The sequence below is a fragment of the Ovis aries genome, chromosome 17 (assembly GCF_016772045.2).
Source record: "Ovis aries strain OAR_USU_Benz2616 breed Rambouillet chromosome 17, ARS-UI_Ramb_v3.0, whole genome shotgun sequence".
NCBI classification, from domain to species: Eukaryota; Metazoa; Chordata; class Mammalia; order Artiodactyla; family Bovidae; genus Ovis; species Ovis aries.
Window position 1 is genome coordinate 29185460 of NC_056070.1, and position 17248 is coordinate 29202707.

The 17248-nt window shown below is 41.6% G+C and overlaps 1 protein-coding gene across 12 annotated transcripts in view; it reads right to left on the reverse strand.

Moving 5' to 3' along the window:
• Positions 1–9554: 9554 nt before the first annotated feature.
• The window catches only part of JADE1 (jade family PHD finger 1), a 399925-nt gene continuing 392231 nt past the window's right edge, over positions 9555–17248 (reverse strand). For 11 of the 12 annotated variants that reach the window (XM_060401007.1, XM_060401005.1, XM_060401006.1 and 8 more), the window contains 2 exons: positions 16646–16763; positions 9555–13335 (listed from right to left, as the gene is read on the reverse strand). In XM_060401007.1, coding sequence (XP_060256990.1) covers positions 12425–13335; positions 16646–16763 — 1029 coding nt within the window. In that variant the 3' untranslated portion in view covers positions 9555–12424. Of the gene's footprint in view, positions 13336–16645; positions 16764–17248 lie in introns of those variants that run through there. The other variant, XR_009596989.1, reaches the window with a different exon arrangement.

Below are 17248 nucleotides of genomic sequence, written 5' to 3' on the forward strand. Positions count from 1 at the left end.
TTGTTGTATTGCTCTTAATCTATGCTCTGTTTTTTCCTGTATAGCACTTAACAAAATCTGTAACTCTTTTTGAAGTTTTTACTATAATGTTATCTCCTTCCCAACAGACTGCAAGCTCCTTGAGAACAGAACTGTCCATCACTCATCGTTGTATCCTTAGCACTCAGCATGGCTCCCGGAGTATGGAAGGTGTTCAGAGCTGTCTGCTTAAAAACTGAAAAAGAGTCTTTAAGGAGAGACCTTAGAAAATATCTTTATTGGTTGAATGAGCTCGGGAAGAAATGTCATTGGAGGAGACTGCATAGGAGCAGGGAGAGGCTGGTAACCAAGGAATCCAGTATGATGAAAACTAAAGGGTGGATGGAATCTAGGCAGGAGGGAGCAATGGTCGCTAGTGTCAGATGCGCTAATGAGATGATAATACAGGCATGGCAGGAAATGGCAGGTAGGCGCTCAGCTTATCTCCATTTCTTAAAAGACTTTTCATTTGACTGTCTAAATTCCATCCTGTGTCATTCACAGCCTGGGTTATAAGAGTTATGTTCATATGTATGTTTAGAATATAATGTTTGTTTTTTAAACTTTTAATCAGAGAAAATGTTAGAATTGTATCTGACCAAAAAAATGAGACTGAAGGAGAAAACACTTCAGAAACTAACAGTGTAGACAAATGAAATATAAGTAGTAGTGTCTTTTTCCAAAAAGATAATATAACTTTCCAGACTTTTTGCTTCAAGGTAAAATCTTTCAGCGTAAGCACTTTCTCCAAACTTTGGGCAAAGGTAAATGTAAAATGTACTCTTTACATTTTAATCCTAATGACCTCACTCCAGTTGGCAGCCTTTCTTGAAGGCTTAGATATTCTCCAAGGAAAGGATATGGTACTAAAATGCAGATAAACGGCCTTTCTGATCTCTGTTCAATTTGAACAGACTTAAGCTATGTTTAGCAACAGAACTGAACATGTATGGTGATTTTTCTTCCAGAAAAGTTTGTTCAGTAATGATTTTTAATGTAAAAATATAGTATTGTTTTGGACATTCCTCATATTGGTCAGCCTTGATTTCATAGACAGTAAGTACCATTTACTCTGTGAACTTAATTTTAGGAGACAGGGGAAATGAATAGGAAAGAGAGAAAAGAAATGGCATAAATCTGAAATTGGGGCTAACATAGCTAGTTCATTTTATTTATTCATGTTTCTTTTTCGTGTCTCCCTGAGAAAGAAAAGAGATATGATTACCTCTTCTTCACTCTGTATACAAATATGCAAATCGGGGCAGCCAACAATCTTGTAATTTCTCCTCTGGTGTGAGAACTATGGGCGAACATTAGTAACAATTCAGTCATTCGTTTATTCAGCAAATATGAATATTTCATAGCTGCACAGCCTGCCAAGCCAACTCTCAGACAAACCAAGGAAGCCTGAAAAAAACTTTTTAACATTTTATTATAAATTCTGTTCTTTAACCATAATGTGTTTTATCAATTTTCTCAAAATAAATCTGTAATGAGCTTTTTTTTAAATAAACCCTTTAATCAAAAATAATGACTAAATTTTTTAGCTTACTTAAAAATGTGTATATACACAGAAATGTGTACAGAGGGGAGACGGACCCTGTGGCACCCAGTGCTGCCTATGAAACCCGTCCCCTACCAGCTCTTCTTTTTCCCTTTTTGGCCACCCAGTGCAGCATGCAGGATCAGTAGTTCCCCAGCCCAGGATGGGGCCCGTGGTCCCTGCAGTGGAAGCGTGGCATCTTCACCACTAGACTGCCGGAGAAGTCCCCCTGCCAGCTCCTAAAGCTTAAAAAAATGTGTGGCTTTTGTGACAGTATTAATGTTCTTAGTACTTATGGAAGGAAGAACTAAGTAAATATATGTTTCCTTAGATAACAAAAATCGTAGAATGGCAAGGCATTTTTAAAGTAATTCTTTACAACACTGGCACCCACCCAACTCTAATACTAAGAAAAAAGTCTACACTGAGTGGTTTTCTAGCCCAGGAGTTCACCACAAAAATTCCCATGTGCCCCTGGGTTCCCGTAGATGCTCTGAACGCCCTCACTCTAACCTACTCTTGTTTCTTCCCCTCAGAAAGTATATTGGAATGTAAGCAAATGAGAAACACGTCATAGAGATAGCTTTGAATCTGCTCTGGTTTATTCCATTTTAAACACAAGTTTTTAAAGTTCACTCCTTCATTTTTTTAGTGACACATTAGCAATGTTATATGCACAGCTGTTGAAGTTCACTGTGCCAGGCGGGCAGGTTCCCCCAATCAAACTTTCCAGCAGCGCTGACCGCCAGAAGGTTCTTTCCTGAGTTGTGTCTCTTGCCTTTGTTCCACCTTGTGCAGCAGAGTACGTCTAAACCATCTTCCACGTGGCAGATCTTCAGCCTTTGGAAAATAATTCTCATGTTCTCCTTGCACTTAGTAGGCATCTCCATTTCCTCAGAGAACTTGGTTTTGAGTCCCTGCGCCAGCCAGTCACTGATCTCTGAAGACGTTCGTTGTCCTTCACCCATTCATTAGGTTCTGTGAGCACCTTACTTCAACCAGGTGTGCTTGGGATGCGTCAGTCTTAGGCCCAGAGCCAAACGTTATATTCAAGGTATGGACTACTAATTACCTTGTTCTGGGTGATGACTGAGAGCAGTGGGGAGAGGGTGAGTGATACCTGCCCAAGTGGGGGGTAGAGGGCAGCTTTTCAGAATCTCCAGGGGATGGGTGTGGTTTCACAGTACCTACCCCTCCCCTTTCCCTCACCCCGAGAAGAGAACTGGAAGCTTGCTCTGAGAGTTACTGTAGTCAGTGATTTGGAAAAATGTTCATATGATTTCTCATTCATATTTAGGATGAGAAAAAAGTGAGAATCACACTGTTCTAGTGCCTACCTACTTCCATTAATGCAACGTAAAATCATGTTAGCTTTTTTTAGAAGTTGAATGACACTGTTAGAAAGTCACCGAGCGTACTGTTGACTGAAATCCTAAGTCTCTTCCCAAGGTTTTGTTGCTTAGCCAGATCTTTGCCCCAGAAGCCAAACTGTTCCTCTGTCCCTTTTAAATTTGATTATATTACTATAATGTGCTGAGATCATTTTACATCCTCATTCTGCCATCCAGTTTGTTACCTATAAGCATAGGAAGTGCATCTGTTTAATTTTGTTTTACTGCTATATTTCTTGCATCCATGACAATTTTTTTTTTTACTTACAGTGAAGTCCATCTATAGCTTTGATGAACATGCCACCCATATTTTCATGAAAATCACTGAACAAAGAAGAACTAGACAGACCTGAGCAGTCAGTCTCTTCGAGCCTACTAACTACCGTCTCCTGTGATAGACGGTTAGCAGGACCCATGAGGCAAGGTCAATCTGTGTTCAGTCTAGCCCATACTGCCGCTTCAACGCTATCATAAAAACATCCAGACAGACCTAGGCTTCTACCTAAGAAAGTTCATTTATGCCACAACTGTCATACTTCCCAGACCTAATCTATATCCTGTCTGAAAAGATAAGTTTCTTTTTAGTAAATCCATGTAGCATCCTAGTAATCACTGTGTGTTCCTTTTACGTTTATTTAAAATACTTGAGTTTTGTAGTATGGCGTCATGGAAGTTCTCAGTCCCTATTTTTGTCCTTTTCTCAAAGAATAAAAAAGCCATCAGTGTATAATCTGATGTATAAGGAAATCTGTTAGCACTTAAATCTGTGAAGATTAAAAATATGAGACTAGGATTTCCTGTCATGGAAACTGTGCTCTTGGAGATAAAGGAGAGTGAGGGTAGTTAAGTCATGTTTCTACAAATAGTCAAAAGAAACCATTGGACCCACTGGAGAATCTTTCCCTGCACCTACAATAACCAGGCTGATGTGTATTAATAAGGTATGCCTGTTGAGCACCTACAATATGCAGTGCATTGTGCTGACATTTTGCATTTATCATCTCATATAATCTAACAGCCCTGCTAGGTAGGTGTTATCATTCCTTTTCTAAAGATGTAAAGTCCTAAAAGTCAAACACCTAGCCCAGGGTCATGGAGGTGGAAAGTGTCACTGCAGGCTTTCAAACCAGGTGTCTCCAACCCAGATCCCTTCTCCCACCACTGCATCCTTGGTCTGCGGAACCCGTGCCTCTGGCGTCTCTCCCACTCCCTCCCGGTGACCGAGCAGTTGCCTCTACAGGCTCTCTCAGGCCCCTGGTCACGGAAACTGGACCGCACGGCAGACAGCTTGGTTCTCTCATACACTTCATCCTAGACTTCAGGTAATTCTGACTAGTGTCCATTCTTTCCTTTTAGTTCATCACTTCATGTGTTGATAGGAAATAACAGATGCAAAACAGATTTTGAAAACTTCTTTCACATTTTCATTCATCAACCTTAGTATAGTGAGTCAGAGCTGTGACCAGGTCTTTGCTTGCCTTTTCTGATTCTGCCTCTAACTCAAAGAGCCCTTCTGGTTATCAAACGCTATGCATTACGTAGAAAAATTCCTGAGAAAAGTATTTTCATATCTAGTGGAGTTTTTTCAAATCTTGAAAAGAAATTGACCATAACCTAAAAAGTCAAGTAACTGTAGTGAAAAATACAGATCTAAGCAAAGGAAGTTACATAAATTAGTGGGTTATTTCGTTGAAATGTTTCCAGATTTTCCTTTTTTGACTGCCTTTTAAGCTTTTTTTAATTGCAGTATAGTTGTGCGATGTATTACAAGCATACCATGTAGAGATTCGCAGTGTTTGAAGGTTATGCTCCATTTAGTTATTATGAAATAGTAGCTGTATTTCCCACGTTGTACAGTATACTCTTGCAGCCTGTTTTGTATGTAATAGTTTGTACCTCCTAATCCTCTACCCCTATATTGTTCCTCTTCCTCTCCCCACTGGTAGTTTGCTGTTTAGTTGCCTATCATGTCTGACTCTTTTTGCGACCCCAAGGACTATATCCCACCAGGCTCCTCTGTCCGTGGGATTTTCGAGGCAAGAATACTAGAGCAGGTAGCCATTTCCTCCTCCAGGGGATCTTCCCAGCCCAGGGATCAAACCTGTGTTTCCTGCATTGGCAGGCAGATTCTTTATCACTGAGCCACCAGGGAAGCCCGGCTTATTCACTGTATTGGAAAGTTTTCTTTGTTATGTTCACCAGTGTGTTGAATTTTTTGATTCCACAGTGATATCATACAGTATTTGTCTCTGACTTACTTCACTTGGCATAATACCCTCCAAGTCTGTCCATGTTGTTGCAAATGTAAAACCTTCATTATTTTCGTGGCTGAGTAGTATTCTATTATAGGCTTATTTGTGTGTGTATCCATACACACACCACATCTTTATTCATTCATGTTGATGGACACTTAGGTTGCTTCTATGTCTTGCCTATTGTAAATAATGCTTCTATGAACATTGGGGTGTATGTCTTTTAGAATTAGAGTTTTTGTCTTTTCCAGAAGTATATATGCCAAGGAGTGGAATTGCTGGATCATATAGTAACTACTTTTAGTTATTTAAAGGAAATGCCAAACTGTTTTCCACAGTATGAAATTTATATTCCAATCAACCAGCCACATCTTTGCCAACATTTATTACTTGTGTTCTTTTTGATGGTAGCCATTCTGACAAGTGTGAGGTGAGATCTTGTGGTTTGGGTTTGCGTTTTCCTGATGACTAGCAGACATCTTTTCCTGTGCCTGTTGGCCTTCTGCATTACTTCTTTTGAAAACTATCAAGGCTTCTGCCCATTTTTTAATCAAGTTGTTTTTATGATGTTATATGAGCTGTTTATATAGATTGGATATTAACCCCTTGTTGGCCGTTTTGTTGTTGTTCAGTCACTCAGTCGTGTCCGACTCTTTGCGACCCCATGGACTGCAGCACACCAGGCTTCCCTGTCCATCACTGACTCCTGAAACTTGCTCAGACTCATGACCACTGAGTCAGTGATGCCATCCAACCATCTCGTCTTCTGTCGTCCCCTTCTCCTGCCTTCAGTCTTTCCCGGCATCAGGGTCTTTTTCAGCTCTTCACATCAAGGTCTGAGTCAGCTCTTCACATCAAGTGGCCAAAGTATTGGAACTTCAGCCTCAGCATCAGTCCTTCCAGTGAATATTCAGGGTTGATTTCCTTTAGGATTGACTGGTTTGATCTCCTTGCTGTCCAAGGGACAGAGTCTTCTCCAATACCACAGTCAAAAGCATCAGCTGGGAGAGCTGAACCATAAAGAAGGCTCAATGCCAAGGCATTGATGCTTTTGAACTGTTGTGGTGTCGGCCATACCATTTGCAAATATTCTCTCCCATTCAGAAGTTTGTTTTCATTTATGGTTTCCTTTGCTGTGCAAAAGCTTTTAAGTTTAATTAGGTCCCATTTGTTTATTTTTGGTTTATTTCCTTTGCTTTAGGAGACAGATTCAAAAACATACTGACAGATTTTTTTCATAGGTGGTAACAATTTCACCAAAAAAAATTATTTACCAGATATCTACCAAAAAATAATAAATATATGTTAAGTTGTGTTTAGCAATTATAAAGTGGTTGATACAATACTGTATGAATTCCTGAGTCAAAATAAGCATAGTATTTTAAAGCATGGTGTTTGAAAGGTATTTACTTACTTTGAGTATCTGGGACTATTTGAGGCAAAGATATGCCCACCAGCATTTCATATGAAAAAGAGAAACGATTCAAACTGTAAAGCTGAAGCAGAGCCAAAATGAGCAAGAAAAGGAGGAAAGACCACGGAGGAGGGAAAACACCGGAGAAAAGATCTGCTTTGTGAAGAAACTGTCTCACGTGGTTCTAATCCGGAAATCAGAATCATCAGCCAGATTAACAGGTAAAATAACCATACTTAACCCATAATTAATAAATGTCATATTTAAGACTCAGACTATATAAGCCAAGTAGTACTGAGAATATCAGGATACATCAGTGATACATTAGGGAGGATAGTATACTTTTTTCTTTTACCTTTGCTATTTAATTTGGCATTACTTATTTATGAACGCTAACCAGATTGTATACTTTATGCAAAAATACTGATTTGAAGGTTTTGCATAGCGTCAATCTAGATTTTTAAAATGTTCTAACTGCAGAGTCATTGTCAAGAAAGTGTGATTTTAGGTGATTCTCTTTAACTTTCCAAGTAATTTGTCAAGATATAGAGAAAAATATTCTTTGCATTCCTGATAGGGTGCTATTTTTTGATCATATATGCATATATTTAATATCTGTAAATGTGTGCACATGTGTGTCCTACAAATGTATAGGACACTAAAGTAACTAATCCCATTCTCCCTGGAAGGTAGGGACTAACTGACCTCAAGCCAAATATATCATGTTATGTTCATAGTCATTCAACCAGTACATTAACATAGTATTTTAAATCAAGATAATTAGCTTTTCTTTACAGAAATTCATTAAAGTTCACATATAATATTCTTAGTATACTCAAAAACACACAAACTAGTCTATGTGAATGCTCTCTATTCTGAGAGGCAGCAGGGTCCTGGGGCTGGAGACTGGAGACGCTTGGTTCAACCACCTACCGACCTTGAGCATGCTGCTTAATCCCTGTTTGTCATGCTGTGAGCTTTAAATAAAGTAATGCGCATAAAATGCCCAGCAGTGCTTCTGTTGTTTGATAAGCCCTGGGTAACCATCTGCAGGAGTCTGGAGGTTCTCTGATGACTTTGTGGCATGATGAAGTCAGTTATTATTGTGGAAATTATCACTATGGAGATGGCAAGGCTGCAGCTAACTGGGAGGAGCGAGACTTGAATCAGGGAAACCAGATAGAGGCTGCTGCAATAATCCAGGCAAGAAATGCCACTGAACTATACGGCAGCAGGTAGTGGGAAACAAGAAGCAAGAAACACTGAAGAGATACTGTGTAATGTGTACACCGAGACCACCATTTGGCTGCGGGAGTTGGAGAGATACACATAGGTTCCAGGTCTGGATGGCATTCTGTTAAGGCAAGGTATAGAAAAAGGGTGAGTTCCCAAATCTCAAGCACCTGCACACGTCAAAGAGGAAGTGCCTGACAAGCAGTGCAGTAGAACTCAGGAAAGGCTGGACTGCAGCGACGCCACTCGGCAGCCCAGGGAACGGTCAGTGTCAAGGAAGCGGATAACACGCTTGCTTTTACCTTTTCAGTCAAAGGTCTGGTCTGCCCCAGACCAGGGTACATCATCAGATGCAGCTCTGAACATTGAAGGGAAATCACACTGAAGATTTCGACCTTGAAGTTCATTGCAAAGTTTGCTGCAGATGGCGAATGTCTGCTAGCTATTGTCTAAGTGATCTGGGTAAAACCACCAACATGGTCCCTGACGCCACGTTTCCCATCACGTGTTGCACAACTGCCAGCAAGAGGCCCTTCCTTTGGCTCTTGGGGACTTAATTTCCCTTGGGAACTACTGTGGTTATTCAACTTGAAGACCTTGTAGGAAGAATCAGTTATTTCTCTCTGGGGTCTTACTCAGAGCAAGCAACACGGAAGTAAATAGTCACTAAGGAGGAACAAGGAGAAATAAACAAGCTTTTAACCAAATTGATGAACACCAATTCATGTTATTAAAACACCAGTGGCCAGTTTTACAAAAGTTGAAACTAGGAATTGTGCCATCACCCTGCTGTGGCTCCTGTTCATCACAGTATATATGAGAGTTAATCTCTGTAACCCACACCTCTTTTGCTGTTCCTAGCACAGAGGTGCACTGCATGAGATGCTGATGCCTCCATGTAGAGGCTGAGTAAAGACCTTCCAGCAGGGAGAACACCGGACTAGAAAACCAGAACTGGGGTTGGCCCAGTTCTGCTAGTGCCTAATTAATGCTGTGATCTTCTTTGTAAAGAATGGAGGTATCTCTTTTTTGCCCTAATATTGTGGAATTCTGTGATGAAAATAATGCATTTAATGAAACCATTCTTTGAAAAATAATTTTTGATAGTCTCCCTGTTATTCAGGAGTAACATGTATTTTTTTGCCTCAGAAGGCTCACCAGTCAACATTATGTTGGAGAAATAAGTTTCTTATTCTTAATCATAAACATGACAGCCAAACATTTACTAACTGCCTACTGCTTGCTTTCTATGAGATGCTCCATGAGCGTTCTTCAAATACCAGAGCAACCCCAAGAAGATGGTAGGATGTCACTGTTCTTTTTACAGAAGGGAAAACTGAGGCTTACAGTTGTTACGTGACTTGGCAAAGGTCACGTGGCTGGTAAACTACAGTTTAGCCTGTAAACCCAGCTCTCTCCAACCTGACTCTTCAAGTTGCTTCAGCTGGTTGTTTTCAGATCCAACATTGTATTCTGGAAAGAACTCCAACGAGGGAACACCAAGATCAGACCATGATTCGTCAGGGTCTCACCATCAAAGTTGAACCAGAAAGCAGCTCAGTGAGCCTGTGCTCATCCAGTCTTTTCTTGTCCCCAGCAGTCTTCATGCCAGTGAGACAAGGGACATGCACCGTCACATGAGACAGTGTGCACACGAACACCTAAACATTTAGCAAAACTAGATTTCAAATGACACTTTAAAATGTATTGCAAAATGTACAGCATTTATTCACATACAGACAAAAAGGCACAAATTCTACTAAATAGTTCAACAAAAAAATACAGCTGTCCTCAACTAGTTTTATAAATACTTTCAAAAAGGGGGTAGAAATAAATACAGGATTGGGCCATGTAATATAAAATAGTCATCTCTACATATACTTTTGTTTAATTCTGATTTTTAACTCTTCATGCACCTTTTTTTTTTACCCAATTTTAGCTGAATGGACACCAAGCTAGGCACATAGTGAAAAATCCTCTGTACAAGGTTACAAATGTAATGACAAGTTTGTCCATTTCAAAATAATTAAGATTTGTACACAACACATATAACCCTTCATTTAGATTTTGTGTTTATAACCTAACAAATGACATTCCAGGCAACTTTACAAAAGTTTAACTAGCCTACATTTTTGACATAATACATTGATCATAATCAAAGATATTTCTTGGTCAGGATGCACACGGAAAGATAAAGCTTTAAACAAAGAAGAAAAGAAGAGCAAATGGTTCCATACTCAGAGTGCAAGTGGGCAGGTTGGGTTAGTTGCCGCTCATAACCTCATACAGAGTTCCCAGCAGGACGTGAAACTGACTTACAGAGCTGTCATTACACTGTCAGAGAAACTGTACCATTTGCATTTCAAAGCAGGAATTAAAGGTGTGGGCTTTTTGTGTTTGTGTGTTTTGTTTCTGTGTGGGGTTTTTTATTTTTGTTTTCTTTTTGGTTCAGCATAACTTGGAACGTTTGAAAGCTTTTCAACCTAAATGTGGGGAAAAAACAGGTAAGGCATTATTTTTGCACAAAACTAGCATTCCTAATAGTGCAAATGAATCTGGTACCTCTTATAAATGGTGAGAGGTCATAGACTTACTAGAATTTAGATTTTCTTTCTATGGCTTGACAGATTATCCCTCTATATATTCTACTCTCACCCAGAGCTGTTGCTGTAGTCAAAAAAGAACTGTAAAGAGTCCACCTTCTTCTGTATCCAGCAAAAGGTTTCTTGCTCATATGCAAAGAAAAAAAATCTGATTTTTAAATTATGCTGAGTTAATGTACAACTTGGATTCATAAGAAACTTCTAATATCTGTAGCAACAGTTTATCTGGACAACATTCTTTGAAAAATGAGCCCCATAGCTCAAAAATAGTCAATCTAAAAACCTGGGTCATTCTTTCCCCTCCCCTGAATCAGTTACTAAAATGTATTTGAAAAGTTAAGACTTGGTTTGAAAATGTCATACATACAATGGGGATGTATCAGATCTACTATTTGATCATCTGATAAAACTTGCATAGCAAGATGGAATTCAATAAGCCTTTTTTCCTTGTTGACAGTCATCTGGAAGACTTGAAAGGTAACTACTATAGAACTCAAAGCATCACTAAGTATCAGAATGTCCCTGCCACATGGAAATAAATGTATAAATGAATCAGAAATCTGAGTACTGGTATTAACAAACTAAGGGATAATTTAGGGGAAGTTGGGCTTGTTCCAAGTGCCCATAATTCTAAATCTCATTGCTACTTAAATTTTCCTTAAGTTTGATTCACAACTACATTGAATTCCAAAGAAAATTAACAGGACCTTAACACTATCCACTGTCTTAATACAAAACGCACTACAGTGAGTGCAAAAACAGAACATTGTACTCAAATTTAATGCTAAATTTATTGCTGATAACTTACTAGTTATTGCCATTTGCAATCAGAAAGTCCAAGTTACGAATTAGAGCTTAGAACTCTGACTCCAGAAAACCTGTTATACTTCAATCTCTTTCCTGTATAAACTTGGTCAAGGGTTTTAAGAGGTTATCGCAACTTATTGCCTTTCTATTATTCTTAAAATATAACCTATTTTGGGTATTTTTTCTTTTTTTTTTTCTCCCAAGGAATCCATTCATGTTGGAAGGCCGGATTCCCCAGCATACGCACTAGTGTTTGGCTCTGGAAATATGAGTCGCCAGAGTCTGGAAGTTCATTGCTTCAACTTGAACAGCCATTGTGTTGTTGGAAGCCAGGTGGCCAGGTATTGCCAATGGCCAGCAGAATCCCAAGCTGGCCCAGAAGGCAGTGGTTAGGGAAGAGAAAGGCTGAGAGGACTGGTAAGGATGGGACCTCAACTGCACTTTCTCATGGATGGAACCCTGGGATGGCGTCACTCTCCACCTGCCCTCTATCCAGAACACAGTCAAGAGCTGCCAGCAGCAGGACCTTGCTGCTTCCATTTACCCTAATCTCCAAGCTTCGGCAGCTCCACCCTGTCCCTTCAGATCTTCCGGTAATGACCTTTTTAAAACTTTTCTCTTCCCTCATCTGCTTTATTTACACATGAATTCCCTAGAATTACTAAAGCTTCAGAGCTACTGCCTGTATACTACAATGCAACAAAGCAGTCCGTGGGCCAAAGTATGAATATGACTTCAAGGTCCACCACAGTCCTAGAAAATAAGTTTTATGGGCTATTAAATGATACGTGAGGGTTTCTCAAGAACCATCTCTGATTCCATATATTCAGGTAACTAAGAGTTTGTGCTTTGGGAAGGATACAGAGGGCAGTAAGCACTCTTAGTTCAGCCTAGCCCTCTTTAGAAACTTACTTCATCCATTCTTATTGTAGTGTTAATTCAGCCTCTAGTCTTAGCAGTATCTTACGGTTACAATCTACTCTTGTGTTTCCTCAACAAGTTGCAAATAACACACTTCTCACAACAATGATTTACAAATGACTCTGAAAGAAAATTCCAATCAGAATTGCAAGTAAATGTATATTGTGTAGCTCAGGAGTGATGGGCTTCCACTCGTCCCCCGTGTCAGAGCTCTTGCCTCCTGCACCATCGCGCCCGTTTCATCAAGAGGCCAGAATGCTCCTCCTGATGATGTCTGTCCTCCTGCTGATGGAGCTGCTGGCGTGGATACACTTCTTCTCTGAGGCCTCGCTCTCGGAGTCACTCATCTCTGCGTCAGGGACGTATCCGTCATTCTCGTTCTCAGCTTTCAGTTTGCTTTTCGCCCTCTCCTTGGCTGGAACTCGGCCTAGGCCCAGGTAGGGGTAGTCTGAGTGCTGGTGGCAGGCCCCCTCTGGGGCCTCTCCCTGCTGCTGCCGTTCCCCCTTCTTTGGAATCCGGAATCCTCCCCAGTTCTTCACTGGGCTGGCAGGTGTTGTAGGCACTTTGACTGCAGACTGGTTATAGTTCACTTTGATCAGGGAGCCGTTGCACTTGGGCACTGCCTCCTTCCTCGTGCCCGGCGCTGACTGCCCCGCCCCAGGGGAGGTGGCAGCTCTGGCGTGGTCCGCGTGCCTCTGGGACACATCTGTGGACCTCAGAGGCTTGTGACTCTGTTTCAAAGGTCTGTCCTTTAAGTCTCCCTTGCTGAGGTCACAATGAAAACGATGGTCTCTTCTGCTCCCGTGCTCTGGCATCACCACGCCATTTTTCTGTTGTGCTGATACGAGCCGTGCTTCTGCAAAGGTCTTTTCAAAACTCAGAAAGCTCTCTGGGCCCACCGTCCCCTCCCTTCTGCCCGCCAGGTCTGGCTGCTTTAGCAGGGCTTTGCCTTCGCTCCCAGGGCTGTTCTGCAATGGATCTCGCTTGTGGGGCTTCTTCAGCGAGTGAACCAGGGAAGTACCCATTTGCTTCCTGAAGAACGCAGAATGCCACTTCAAGTCCTCTATCTTAGGAGCGTCAGGGCCCACAGAAGGACTGTTAAACAGAAGCATGTTTTCCAGTGAGGAGGAGGAGCAAGAGGAAGAAGGCACACCTGTGAACATAAAACCACAGAAAAAAGAAATTGCAGCAGAAGCAAATCCAGAAAAATAAAATTTTAGACCCCTTAGCATGGCCCACTAATGCAGACTTCCCACCCAACAGTACAGCATACAATCACCCAGTCTGTAAAAGTTTGGTTTTTATAGTAAAAATACTACCTGCCTCGAGAATCTGCATGCTCTAGACGCTCTTTTCTAAAACAGCTTAAGTTCACATAATTTTTTTCATGAAACTGTCTTCAAGGAATACACTTGCCTTCAAACAAAATAACTGATCTGATTCTCATATGTGATTTACTGCAGAATCTTTCCGTGGTCAAGTAAGCATTGCCTCTACCACCCCCCGCTCCTAGCACCTGCCTCGCCTGCTGCCTGGGAGCAGCACACACACAAGGGCAGGGAGTGGAGCTGTTATGCTTTCTCCAAATTTATCTGTCCCTCACGGGGCTTGAACGAGGCTAAATACACATACACTGTGAAATGAATAAAGGGAGGTGTTTAAAATCATTCTTGACACAGTACATATGTCTACTCATATGTACAACACACTTGTGGAATTAAACTGAATTATCATCTAAACAAGGATAAGTTAAATTGGTGTTTTTCAAGCATTGTTTATGTAAATCACATTAAGAACTAAGCTGCACAATCATAACCCAGGAAAAGTGCACTTTCCTGCAGCCATGTTAGCCTTCATCACCGACATGAATACTCTGACATTTTCTGTTGTTTCACTTATTTTAATGCTGGTGCTGACCTGCTAAAATGCATCTCACAACCCGGTAACAAACTGTAACTCTCAGTCTGAAAAATATTGGGTAAATCCATAACATACTAGAGTTCATCAGAAGGGCCATGTCCCTGCAGAAGCCTCCAGAGCCGCAAAACAGCTGTCCTGTTCTCTGAGCCACCAGGAAATGAGGTTTCGTCCAGAGTAGCACAGGAGCCCATGTGAACCTACTGCTGGGCAGGAACGCACACCACGTGCAGACAGAATGAGCTAGCGGCTCTAAGAGAGAATCCCCACGACCACAGGGCTTTCCAATCTGCTCTTTCAAAAATGGCTGCTTTCTCAGTAACCAAACTTAGGGCCAACCTTCACACCACATTTCTATTTCTTTTACTCAGTCACCCGCTGTGGGAAATTAAAAATGTAAGAGGTACTGTCCTCTGATTTCCATTGTTACTTGGGATCCAGGCTCTGAGGAGCCTCAGCTTCATGACTCCCACAAGCACTGTCCCCACTGAGGACACTCACCCAAGCAGAACGGCCCTGCCCATCCCAGAATCACAGACAGTGTCAACATGGACCCCAGGGACACATTCAAGTCACGGCCATCTGCTCTGCCTCATCTGGAATCCTCTCTCTCAAAAGGTAGATCAGGTGAGGCACAAGTGAGAACACAACCGAAAGTCTAAAACTGGAAAAAGGGAGGGAAAAAAGGCATCCCAGGGGCTCCCACTCCCTTCCCTGGGGCATGGCTTCCAACCAGGCACACCTGGCACGCACACTGGGGGCAGGAGGACCCCGCACCCCATTCCTGCTGTGGAACAGCAGAGGGACTCTGGACCATAGGCCCGCATCACAGCTGTCACACAGAACGCTGCCTGACCTTCGGAGGCTCAGCCACTTACCCAAAGAGACGCCCTGAAACACAAACAAAACGCAAAAATGCCCTGATACCTGTGAGAAATGACCCAAGTAGAATCAGATCAAAGTATTCTTTACAGCTTCCTTTCACAACTTACTTTCAAAGGCAAACTCATTAGTAATCACTCATGACATAAGGACCTAGCAAGTCAGAGAAAGCCCTCCAGGGGCAAAACTCCATGGGCACAACTGCACTGGCGATCCTGGGCCGCTGCTGCTGGAGGAGACTGCTCCACACCAGCCAGGCGGACACGAAGGGAGAGCCCCCTCTTTTATTTGCATTCAAATAGGAATAATGAAGAGACATAAGTTCACTTTGATGAATCAAACTGCTGGTACTAGGTTAGCCAAAAAGTTCTTTTGGGTTTTTCTGTACCATCTTATGAAAAAAAATTCAAACTTTTTGGCCAACCCAATATTTATGATACTCTACCTGAAAAAACTTATTTAAAAAATTTTACAACTGAACTCACAAGTCTAGCTATTGATATAACCTTGACAGATTTGGGGAATATTTACTCTTGCAAATTATCTAGGATAATATTACTAAATAAGTTAACGGCATCAAGGATATCTTTTAAAACTTGCCAAGCTTTTTATCCTCTTTGTCCAGCTGACCAGTTACTTCTGGTCACATATATCCAGATGGTTTCAAGTAACCCCAGAATGTCAACATAATAGGTTATGATTATTTCTTCGTTTAGTCCATGTTTCATGTTATACGTAGAGCCACAGAAGCAGAAGGTGAGAGAAAGCCGGTTGACTGTGCACAAGGAAAGTTGTGCCAAGAGAAGCAGACGCGCGCTCCCAAGACCTACCTACTAGCGGGTAGGTCTCTACACACTCAGCATTCTTCCTCCTCCTCTGAAATCCTTATAACACCTGCTTTCTGGGGCTTGTGAGCACAGAATGTTAGCACTTCAAGGCCTTCAGAGGCCAGGATTCTGGACCAAACCTCTTACAGATGGACAGACTTCAGAGAGGTCCAAAAACCTGTCCCACTATGCACTTGATCTCAAAGTCACTGAAGTGCTCTCCAAAGGGAAGGAAGTCCATACCTTAGTTTTTTTCTTTGGAGAAATGCAAAAATAGGCGGCACTAAATAATTTGTGCTGACTCTCAAAAACATTCAAAATTCCAATTACACCAAAATAATCCACTGTAAATGTTCTCTAAATGTGGATATGTACATTAAGTAATCTTAGATATATTTACATGTTACAGGTAGACCCAAAGGCTAGATAATCAATACATCTTTTTAGGTATCCCCGAGACACTGTACATTTATCAAGTGCTTTGCAATACATAAGTTGCTCTTTGAGTCTCACACTATTTCCCAGGAGGGAGCTGGAGATCTCATCCCAACATTACGTGTGAGGAAATGGAAGAAACTCAGAAAACTTTAGACTCACTTGTGTGGGGCATGTAAGTAGGGAATACAGGATTTAACCCATAGGAGGCTGAACCCATGGCCCCATCCCCTAGACCACAGTGCCTCAAATGCCTGAGATTTCCCTCAACAACAAAAGCCTTCCCTCTGATTCTTCTAGAGTAAAAAAGAAAATTGAAAAGACACTAGCATGTTTCCCCCTTGAACAGTGTTAAGGCTAACCCCTGCCCTGTTGTTTGACCTACCAGGGCTTAATGCATACCTGAAACTCTTTCTTGCTCCAAAAGCTTAGTGTAAAGATTGAATATCTGTTCCTGGACTTTGCACACAGATCGTTTAATCTTTTCCCTGCGGGTCACCATGTAAGTGAGGTTCCGAACCTGGAATGTAGAGAATAAAGATTCTAAGTAAGCAATATACATTATAACAGTACTTTTTTTTTAACGAGGAAAAAAAATGTGTCCCACTAGGTCCTTGACTGAAAATATAAATGTTTTATGTAATCTCTGACCTCCCTGTGATGCTAAGAAGTACCACAGAGAGGGCCTGTAGGAGGGAGCCATGCCCCCAACACCAAACCAGGCCAGTGGCCTGGCCATCAGCTCATCCTAGCAAAGAGATGCCCAACGGTGTCCAAAGCCAAGCATACCAGCTCTTGCCAAAGGACTCTGCTTATCACCCTCGATATCCTCCCGTGAATTCTATTGTCAGAAGCTTTAGAGCAGTTCAGAAGCCACCCTGGTTGCACTTTATCAAGCATCTTCTGAAGATGCAACTAGGCAAGCACAAGGTCAAGGACCATCAGAGGGAAGAGCCCCCCCAAAAAAATGTTCCTGCATGGGGCCCATGAGAATGCCAAGTGGTC